The 10,898-nt window shown below is 41.9% G+C and overlaps 1 protein-coding gene across 1 annotated transcript; it reads left to right on the top strand.

The window, feature by feature from the left end:
* Window positions 1–219: 219 nt before the first annotated feature.
* On the top strand, window positions 220–10,650 carry NR2F1 (nuclear receptor subfamily 2 group F member 1). The gene is made up of 3 exons (XM_074282104.1): window positions 220–1,007; window positions 3,598–4,125; window positions 9,571–10,650. Exons 1-3 carry the CDS (start codon window positions 566–568, stop codon window positions 9,849–9,851), a joined length of 1,251 nt encoding a protein of 416 aa, XP_074138205.1. The 5' UTR covers window positions 220–565; the 3' UTR covers window positions 9,852–10,650.
* The last annotated feature ends 248 nt before the right edge of the window (window positions 10,651–10,898 follow it).

The following is a 10,898-nucleotide window of genomic DNA, read 5'->3' as shown; positions in this document are numbered from 1 at the left end:
GTGTGAGAGAGAGGGAGAGAGTGTGTATGTGTGTGCGTGTGTGTTGTATCCGATGTTCGTCTTCCCCCCAGTGTAGCTCTGAATGCCTCTCCCCATAGCCTTATTTGCCGTTTCTGAATTTTCAACTTGAAGAAGAAAAAAAAAAAAAAGCAAAGGGGGTGGGGGAGGGGGGAAGGAGAAATCAACCCCCAAAACGAGAACCAGAGGGGGGAAGGGGGAGAGAGAGAGAGAGAGGAGGGGAAAGACGGGGGAGGGGGGGGCTGCAAAGAGAGAGAGAGAGAGAAAGAAAGAAAGAAAACGGCAGGAACAACAAACCGCACCAGGGCAGCAGCGGCAGCGGCACCGGGAGCCGCCGAGGCAGCAGCCGCCGCCGCCGCCGCCGCAGCAGCAGCAGCAGCATCGCCCAGGTCCCTCGCTCCGGCTCCTCTCCCCCAAACCCGAGCTACCCACCTCCCCCTCCCCCTTCCCCCTCCCCCCTCCCCCTCCCCTTCCCCTCCCTCCTCTCTCTCCCCGGCAGCCCTCTGCGAGAAGCTCCGCTCCCCCAGCACTTTCTGGGCCCTGAGATATGGCAATGGTAGTTAGCAGCTGGCGAGATCCGCAGGAAGACGTGGCCGGGGGGAACCCAGGCGGCCCCAACCCCGCAGCCCAGCCCGCCCGGGAACAGCAACAGCAGGCGGGTTCGGCGGCCCCGCACACCCCTCAGACCCCGAGTCAGCCGGGACCTCCGTCTACCCCAGGCACGGCGGGGGACAAGGGGCAAGGCCAGCCCGGCTCGGGCCAAAGCCAGCAACATATTGAGTGTGTGGTGTGCGGGGACAAATCGAGCGGGAAACACTACGGCCAATTCACCTGCGAGGGCTGCAAAAGTTTCTTCAAGAGAAGCGTCCGCAGGAACTTAACTTACACATGCCGTGCCAACAGGAACTGTCCCATAGACCAGCATCACCGCAATCAGTGCCAATATTGCCGCCTCAAGAAGTGTCTCAAAGTGGGCATGAGGCGGGAAGGTGAATATTTCTTCTCTTTTACTTCTAGCTTTGCTGTGTTTTTCTTTTGCTTTCTCTTGTTTTTGCTTCTCCATTCGAAAATACTACCTTATCCCCCACTGTAATTCTCCCCCCCTTTCCTCTCATTCTCCTTGCTTTGCAACCCAGACTTCGCTTCTGCTGACACCCCCTTTCTAACGACCCCCGATCTCCACACACCCCCCCCCCCGCCTTGCATTCCCCTTCCTGTACACCCCTCCTTCCTACTTATCGTGATGAGGATTTTTTTTTTTTTAATGATGAGGTTTGGGAGAAAAAAAAAATCCTCATTCTTTCTCAGTTCTGCTGTGTCTCTTCCCCACGCGTGTGTGTGGCTGCTTTGGCATGATGTGGAGGGGGGTGATTTTTATTTTTTGCTAAGCTATGTTTTCTCCATTCCCCTTTTAAAATCTTTATAAAATCGAGGATAGAAAGGTGGGAAGAGGGACACTTTATAGTAGATTCATTGCTGTCATCATCTTTTCTGAAGCCTGGCTTGGAAAAAGAAGATCGAGATTTATTGCACTTGTAGGTCTAATGGGGGGTGAGGGGGGGAGAGAAGGGGGGAAGGAAAACTACTCGCATTTAATGGTTCCCTCTCCTATCCAGTGTGCTGCAGTGTGCTTCTCTCCAGATCTGTGGCCTTGTTTTCACTCCTACTTTGAAAGGAAAGTTTGTGACTGATCCCTGATTTTATAGTTGTGTCATTTTTTTTAAAGCATGTTACTAATTTTATTTCTCCACCAAACTCCACTCTTTGCTTAAATACTCCATACAAATGACAATTTGCAGCGTATTTACCGTTGCTTATTTCATCATAATGCCTAGTATGCAGCTGGCATGAGCTTCCACACCATTTAAAGCCTGGTTTTATCAGCACAAGTTTGGATGTTGGATATGCCTCAATTTCATATGGAAAGATATGCTGCACTCTTTTATAAAGAGATTTAGCAGTTTACAGTTAAAGTTTATCTTCTTACTGTCGTTAAAGATGTCTTATAGTCAAATAAGATAACCAGTCAATTTTGCAGAGAGAAAATTACTCTTTTAATTGGTTTTAAAATTATATTTTATATGCTTACAAGAAAAGAAATTGAATTCCTTCAGATCTGGAAGAGCTGGCAAATATGACGACTTCATTTCGTAGCTCCAGGGAGCTTTTTGTAGACATTTGAAGAAGGGGGGGAAAAAAAAGAAAAAAAAAAACTTTGAATTGTGTTCTCATTTAATTGAAAAATAACTGCCAAGTTCAAAACTATACTAGAGCAGGGAAGCTATTATAGCTCCATTTGATTTTAAGGGCTCAAATTGCATTTATTGCTTGCACTAAAATTGGGATAAAAGTCAAAGTTAAAGAAACTATGAATTGTTAAATGGGAAAGAAAAATTATAACTACATATATATATGCAGGCATATCAAAATGCATATGGGGAGGGGGAGCAATAGCCTCAACTTCTACTAAAGTTGCCTTTGTTTACTTGACAATTTCAAACGTAGAGACAGTCGAAGTCAAACATACACATACTTAAAAAAAAAAAAAAAAAAAAAAAAAAAAAAAAAAAAAAACTTTGTTCAGCTTTAGGAACTCAAAGCATGCTTACGTTTTGCATTCAGATGGTTAATGAATCCAGGGTTTTTTTGCAGTTGCAAGCTAGAGCATTCACTGGGCAAAAGCTGTCTGCAGGGTTTTGCAGTGGGACCGCACAGGACAGATATTAATTATATTTCCTACTTTTTTTTCAATAATGTTTGGCTACTGTAAGTTCGAACATTTTTATTTTCATTGAAAGTATTCAGTCTTTTTGTTGTTAACAGTAAGAACTTTGTGTGATGTGGTGGGGAGAGGAAGACCGTGTGATACTAGAATCTTAGTTTGCTTAAAAGTTGAAAGTGGTTAGTAAGGGTATGTAACATGTATCTATTTTAAAGACAAGTTTATAGCATTGAAAGACTTTATGGGCAAAACACTGATAGTTTGCACATCAGTGTACTTGGGGCACTTGCCTTAGATCACAACCATTTAGCCCTGTTTTTAACCTTGGTTTCTTGAAGTCTAGAGGGGTGAATGGGGATTTATTCTGTATTCATATTTTCTTGGTTATCTTTTCTGGGTTTTGGACAAGTGGTGATTGAGGTGTGGGAGCAAGACGATATCTCTTCCTCTGAGATCTTCTTTGGGATGAGTTTTGTACTAAGTCTGCAGAGAGAAGAGAGCAGAACGATTGCCGCACTTACCAAGATTCTGCAGTTGGATGGATTGATACCTGTCTGGATCTATAGACCCCTTTGTGGGACAGTATTTGTGTGTGAGTCTGAGAGTATGTGTGTATATGGTGTGTGTGTGTGTGTGTGTGTGTGTGTGTGTGTGTGTGTGTGTGTGTGTGGTGTGGGGTGTGTGTGTGTGTGTGTGTGTGTGTGTGTGTGTGTGTGTGTGCGCCAGTGTGCGCCTGGGCGTATGTGTGTCTGCGGGGAGAGGCACTTGCATTGTCTCGGGACCCGCAGCACCGCGTTGAGATGTTTGCAAGCCCCTTGGATGCACATTTCCTCTTCTTTTCTCTTTCTTTTTGTCAGCGGTTCAGCGAGGAAGAATGCCTCCAACCCAACCCAACCCAGGCCAATATGCCCTCACCAATGGGGATCCCCTGAACGGTCACTGCTATCTATCTGGATACATCTCACTGCTGCTGCGGGCCGAGCCCTACCCTACCTCCCGCTACGGCAGCCAGTGTATGCAGCCCAACAACATCATGGGCATAGAGAACATCTGCGAGCTGGCCGCCCGCCTACTCTTCAGCGCCGTCGAATGGGCCCGCAACATTCCCTTCTTCCCGGACCTGCAGATCACAGACCAGGTGGCCCTGCTGCGGCTCACGTGGAGCGAGCTGTTTGTCCTCAACGCGGCGCAGTGCTCCATGCCCCTCCACGTGGCCCCGTTGCTGGCCGCAGCCGGCCTGCACGCCTCGCCCATGTCCGCCGACCGGGTCGTGGCCTTCATGGATCACATCCGTATCTTCCAGGAGCAGGTGGAAAAGCTCAAGGCCCTGCACGTCGACTCCGCAGAGTACAGCTGCCTCAAAGCCATCGTCCTCTTCACATCAGGTGAGGGGTGGAGGAGAGAGGGGAGGAGGGATAGGAAGAAGGGGTGGAGGGAGATGCACAGAGGAAGTGTTGGAGAGGCGGGGGAGTTGTAATGGGGAGAGGGAGCACAAGTGCTTGGTAAGAGTTAGAGTCAGCCTGATTCTAGTCTCCCTTCTTCTCTTCCCCCTCCCCCCCACCCCCCGGTCAGCTCCTCTTTCTCCCTAACCTCCTCACACTCCTCTCGGAGCGGACAACCAGAATGTTTGGGTGGATGTTGGGGAGGGGTCGCTGCTGCCAGGTTTGGAGTAGATTTAGGGGTGGGTGGGCCTCTGCTGCTGCTGCTGCTGCTGCTGCTTTCTCAGTTACTGCGGCAGCTTAGTCTCATTCAGCCTGCTATGGGTTCGTATAGAGGATGTGATGGCCTGGTTAGGGGATGAAACAAACCAGGGTGACTATCTTTACCTCTACTCTGGCGGCGTCTGAGTGAGCTTAGGGATCTGAGGGAGGAGAAGAAAGGAGGAGGACTTGAGAATGTTCGTTTCTCTTGCATGGTACTTTCACTGGAAGAATTTCTCGATTGAGACTCTCTCTCTCTCTCTCTCCTCTCTCTCTCTCTCTCTCTCTCTCTCTCTCTCTCTCTCTCTCTCTCTCTCTCTCTCTCTCTCTCTCTCTCTCTCTCTCTCTCCCTCCCTCTCTCCCTCCCTCTCTTCTTTCTCCATTTCTCACACACAAATTAAAATTAAAATTAAGGAGATAGAGGGAAATAAATTCAAATAAATCATAAACAATATCGCTTTGTTACTGCCAGTTTTCCCCTTATCGGAAATCATTCCGATGTTTGCAGTTGCAGATGTTATTGGGATCATAAAAGAAAAAGAAAAAAACTCGTTTCTAAATTTAAAAGATCTTTTTAAATTAAAACAATACTGTAGAACTCACAAGGAAAGTAAGATTGCGTCGGCTCAAAGAGAAATCTTTTTACTATGCAAACCCCACCAATATTGGAAATTTAACAGATTGCTGGGAGAAAATATCAAATTAAGTGTAGGCGGTGGTAACTTGAATGTTAACAATTCCTCTTATGATAGATGGTTCAAATTAACTTGTAAGAAAGTACATTAACATGGCTTTGAAATGTTCTCATCTTAGACTTTGTGAATTTTATAGATCTCTTATTATCATATCCTGCAAACAGCAAACATATAAATACCAAAGACAGCAGGTAATAGAGGGAAACGTAAACAAAGACAGAAAAGAAGTCATATGTGCATGCAGAGCTGCTTAAAGCTGATGTAGTCCTTTTCCACTTAGATATTTGGTAGTGGTTAACACTACTATTCATGTTATTCTTTAAAAATTCTTCCATATAGAGAAAAATAGATTCCTAATAAATCTAACCCAGAATCAAAAAGAGCCAAATGAAAACCATCCTCTAGCAAAGATGGAACAATCTTCCCAAGGCCTTGTCGAACAGTAAGCAATTTATAATCTATCAATATTTGCTGCCTTTCATGCGTGAAAAATAGTATTTACATTGTATTAAAATGACTTTTAAATTTGCACAATATTGTAATGTAGCAAATGTAGTATTAATATCGATTTGAACAACAGATAATTTATTTAGACAAGAGCACCTAATTTGTATGCAGGGTGGCCAGAGCCATGTACTTTGACTGCCCCCTTTTACTTTCAGTGCAAATGCAGGTCTGTTAGTGGAAGAGGAGTTATTCTTTGCAGGAGTAGAAAAGTACGGACTTTAAAACAAATGGAAGATTTATTGAATAGCCACCTCAATAGTTTGAATGCATTTTATCTTAATAAGTCTTCTTGATGGAAACATGTTTTTAAAAGTGACAAAGAAGCTTGAAAGCATAGATCAGACTGATTTAACTCTGGAGCATGCCTGTAGACTTACCTACTTTTTACACTCATTCACTGTGGAGGTTCCATCAATAAATAGGCCAATCACAGTGAAGTTGATTTTTTTAACCCTATCTAGTGAGGTCCTAGGAAATAGAAATGTGACACTGTAGTGAAGAATGGTCTACTCAAGAGAGATCTCCCCTCCCTTCTTCTACCTCACAGGCATTGGTTCTACCCACCTTCCAACTCCCTTGAATTTTCTGTTCACATGCCCCTTCTCTGTGTAGCCTAGAGAGCTATCAGTCTAGAGTAAAGTCCCTGTAATTATTAACTCTTTTATTTCAACTTATATTCTTAAACAACAGAATTCAAATCCTTCTTTGCAAAAGAAAACAAAAGTTTCCCAAAGAGCTTGCTTGGATGATTACTTAAAGGCACAAAGGATATCTAATAAGTTAACAATAATATTATTTTGTTGAGAAAATGAAAGCAGAATATCTGAAAATGGAAATACAGCTGTCAGGAACAATTCACCCCCTCCCCCATACACACATTTTCACTTTTGACTAAACTTGTTTTGATTGCTAGCCAGAAGGGAATTCATGGGAAGCCTTTTTCAAAGTCATCCAATTTTTAAGCAAACTTTGAATGATGGAAAAAGCATTTTTAGACATATTGTCCAAAGAAGTTTGCTAAGGCTAAGTGTTTAATGCTGGCAGGGGGGGTCCCCTGTTGTGGTTTTTACATTTGGGCCCTGGATGATTTGTTTAATCCCTAATATTCTGGACATCGTCCAAGAATTAGGTCATGACCTGAACTTACTTTAAAAAAAAAAAAAAGACTCTATTAATTCACACACCTAAATATTTCTTCAGATAAATGAGAGCTTCTCTGAAAGCCCATCGTCTAGTTTACATAAATACAATAAATCCATTTTCAACACAATAATAACTTTGATTTCTAGTTATGGCACCTGATTACATCTATATTTTCTGAACACTAAACTCTCCTGAATGCATCACATGAAATACATTCTCTACACGACAAAGGCTAAGGCTGTAGAGCCCTGAACAGTAATGGTTATTTATTTACATAATTTCTTTTCCATACAGTGTAGAAGAAATATTGAGCGTCCCCATATTGACACTGCCATATAAAAAGAGAGACACGGATTTTGCACATTATGCCTCCTTTTCTTATCTGAGATATAATTCATATAGTGTAAATATGTATTGCATTACACTTGCCCCATCTATCCAAGAGTTGTGGATTCAATAACCTAATCGATCTAAAAGCCCATTCCTGTCTATTTGCCATTGGTGAAACCCTCTTTCCAATGAGAAAAGGAAAATTAACTTCCAGACTTTTAACCCAAGTCCTGATCAAGCCAAATCCTTCTTTCTTCAGTAAGAATATCTAAATAGCAGCACCAGCCTTCAAAGAAAAGAAAGAAAAATCGAAACCTGGTTGAGGGGAGGATTCAGATTTCTATACCCTACCTTTCTATTTCCTTCAGTTAAGGGTTATAGATGTAGGTTAGTGTCCTGTGACCCTGCACTTTGGCAGGCACTTACCATAAATATCTGATAAATATTTTACAGACCTTAAGGGGATGACATATGGGTCTTTAAAAAAAAAAATCTACTAGAGTGTTAGGGGGAACCTTTTCATATTGTATTGTCTGAATTTGAATAGAGTCCTGGGGCATAATATGAGATATAATACATGTATTGCAAGATGATAAATGTAAATATGAGACTGCTTGGTGGCAATCGATGTAGTCTGTTTAGACTCAAGGCCAAGAACAGACCTGTACATTCTTTAGCTACTCAGGGTGCATGTGTGGGTTTTTTTTTTTTTTAATTTGTTTTGGTTTTGTGTTTTTGTTTTTGTTTTTTGTTTTGGGTTTTTTTTTTTTTGTTTTGTTTTGTTTTGTTTTTTCAGTAAATCAACTCTACCCTGGATTTTGGTATTAAAGAGTATCACTGTTATTAACAATATAGTATGGATTAGCAAAATAATCTGACTTGGGTAATTATGTATCTGAAAGTAACTTAGTCTGGATCTCAGGTCAAAGGATTCCTTTCTCAGGAGTTCTTGAATTATAGATTGTTTTATTTGTGTGGGGGGGGTTGGGGTTTTTGTTGTTGTTTGTTTTTTTGGGGGGGTTGTTTGTTTTTTATTTTTTGCTTGAGGCCATAGTCTTGTAGATAAAGGTGCTCAGAAATCTTTTTATCCAGTTCTTGAATATAAGACATAAACTTCACACCCGGGTTCTGATTTGAATCATTTATTGTGCCTTTTCAGCGTCATTCTTCTACAGACACAATCTCCCAATGTCCTTCTGGGGCCATTACCTTGCATTAAGACATACATAGATCCTTATAGATAGAATATTGGTGAAGTCTGTATTTGATCTTTATTAAACCTCCTTAATTATGTTTCTCCTACGATCCTTATGTTTTTAAAATATCGTTAGTGCAATAAGTAACAATATGGATATCTGAACTATAGGAGCAATAGTGGTAGCTTCCCTTGAACCCAAATTTTCTCTACTAACCAGTCAATAAAAAGTAACCTGCTATTATAAATTATTATTACTGAAATAAGGACTCTAGTTGATGTGAGATAAGTAGATAGTGCTTGAGATGCTATCACTTTTCTGAGAGTTTTCCTCCCTTCTCTTCTTCAATAAGAAGCTTCTCTATGTCTGGCCACATTTAGCTGGTGTTTAGGCACCGCAGCCTTTCCTAGCTTTGTGTCTGATAGCTGCAGATGTCTTCTTAGCACACAGCCTGGAGTAACTGAGCTATAGTCCTCTAGATTATTTATTATACAGCTTATAAAGATGTGACCAATTTTCAATTATTTGATCTAAGAGACAGATAGAAGTGTGAGCTTTCGTCTAGGAATTGCACTGTGAATTCCTTACATAAGAACCTTTAAACCCTATATTGCTAAGCATTGGATGTATTCTAATTCTCAGCATATCTACAAACTGCCTTCCCTCCCCATCCCCAAATCTCCAGCCCTCTACGTGTTTACTGCAAATCAATCTAGTTTGGGTCTAGAATTTGGCTTCGTTGTTTTGGCTTCTATTGCCTTCCAAGATCCATTTAGGTCTTTTTCTGGTTGAATATTTCGTCAGGGTCCTTTAAACCCTCTGAAATCAACGGCTAACGAAATCGTTTTAATGAACTGAATACCTCGAAAGATCCTGCCCTTCAGGCTGAGGACAGGTTGTTGTGCGTAGAAAACATGGCTTCAGTCTTACATTATTTAATCCAAAGGTGAAGGAGGAAAAACAAAGAGAGGGAGAGGTTGATGTCGTGTGTGTGTGTGTGTGTGTGTGTGTGTGTGTGTGTGTGTGTGTGTGTGTGTGTGTGTGTGTAGCTCTCTAGATTCTCTAGGCTTGGGAGTTTGATTTATTTTCATTTTGTTGGAGGTAGAAAAAAGGAAGAAGGGAGTGGGGGAGGCATAAGGGGGAAGCTTTTTCTTTTTTTTTTTTTTTTGCTTCTGTTTGTGACTCTGCTGCTCACTGTCCTAACTGTTTGCACCCCCTCCCCCCACTTGTCTCCTCCCTGTGTGTGGCTGCTCCGGCAGACGCCTGTGGCCTGTCAGATGCCGCCCATATCGAGAGCCTGCAAGAGAAGTCTCAATGCGCCCTGGAGGAGTACGTGAGAAGCCAATACCCTAACCAACCGAGCCGCTTCGGCAAACTGCTGCTGCGGCTGCCTTCTCTGCGCACTGTCTCATCCTCAGTCATTGAACAGCTCTTCTTCGTTCGCTTGGTAGGTAAAACTCCCATTGAAACTCTCATCAGAGATATGTTACTGTCTGGGAGCAGCTTCAACTGGCCTTACATGTCCATCCAGTGTTCCTAGATCTGAGACTACACCGCCCCTGGTCCCTGAGCCCCCAGTAGAGACACAGAGGACGAGGCTTTGGCCAAGGACACCAAACAAACAGAAACGGTCGAACTTATTAACGCCGGGGTGCAAATGGTGGCAAGTGGGGAGCGAGGGAGGGGAGAGAGGTGAGGGATCGGAGCAGAACCAACCCAGCAGAAATATATTAAAAAGAAAGAAAGAAAAGAAAAGAAAAGAAAAAAAAGACTCATTTAGGATCAGATCTGTGAACACATTGAAAAAGAAATGAAAAGAACCTTGTGTCTATGGGGGGAAAATGAAGAAAGGACTATGGGGATTTTAATAAAACAGAAGGAGAATAATGGACCTTCCAGGATTTATTGTGGACTGATGTGTGGATATATTCTGTACAGAAAAACAAAGCAAACATCGAAGCGAACTGAAGCCTATGTAGAAACACACAAAAACACTTACCACGAACATTGTTATTCATTTTGTAAAATATTAGTCTTTATTTTCATTTTTTTTGTAAAAATTTAAAACATCGTATGCGCATAAAGAAAAACAAACAAGAATTAGGGGAAAATAACATTTTCCAAATAATTATAAAAAAAAAATTGTCCTGTGTCTATGTATCTATATCTGTTTTGTATTTTTTTCTGGTTCCAAACCAGGTTTCCTGTGATTCTATACTAATAATTTTTGATATAACCCTTTGCTTCTTATAATGAGTGCGATAAATGTTGTCGAAGCTGTTCTTCAAGAATTAAAATTGAAGTGAGAATTTAAACAAAAATAAAAGATTTAGCAAAAACACGTCTTGTTGCTTGACACATTTCAAAAGATGAGACAAATTCAAAATTACTTTCTAATCTGATTGTCATTAGAATAGAAAAGGAAAGATGGGAGGGGATGTTGAAGAGGGAGGATTTTATTAAAGACCCCAGCAAAGTTAAGTGGAGATTGCACAACTGAAATAAAATCCACTTCGTTGTATAGATTCTAGGAACTAGCCACTCAGATTCAAAAGGTGATTTCAAAGCCGGCGTAAGCTTTTTCTTT

The sequence above is a fragment of the Sminthopsis crassicaudata genome, chromosome 1, assembly GCF_048593235.1.
Source record: "Sminthopsis crassicaudata isolate SCR6 chromosome 1, ASM4859323v1, whole genome shotgun sequence".
NCBI classification, from domain to species: domain Eukaryota; kingdom Metazoa; phylum Chordata; class Mammalia; order Dasyuromorphia; family Dasyuridae; genus Sminthopsis; species Sminthopsis crassicaudata.
The sequence above is the reverse complement of the archived record's forward strand: the minus strand, read 5'-3'. Positions and strand labels throughout refer to the sequence as shown.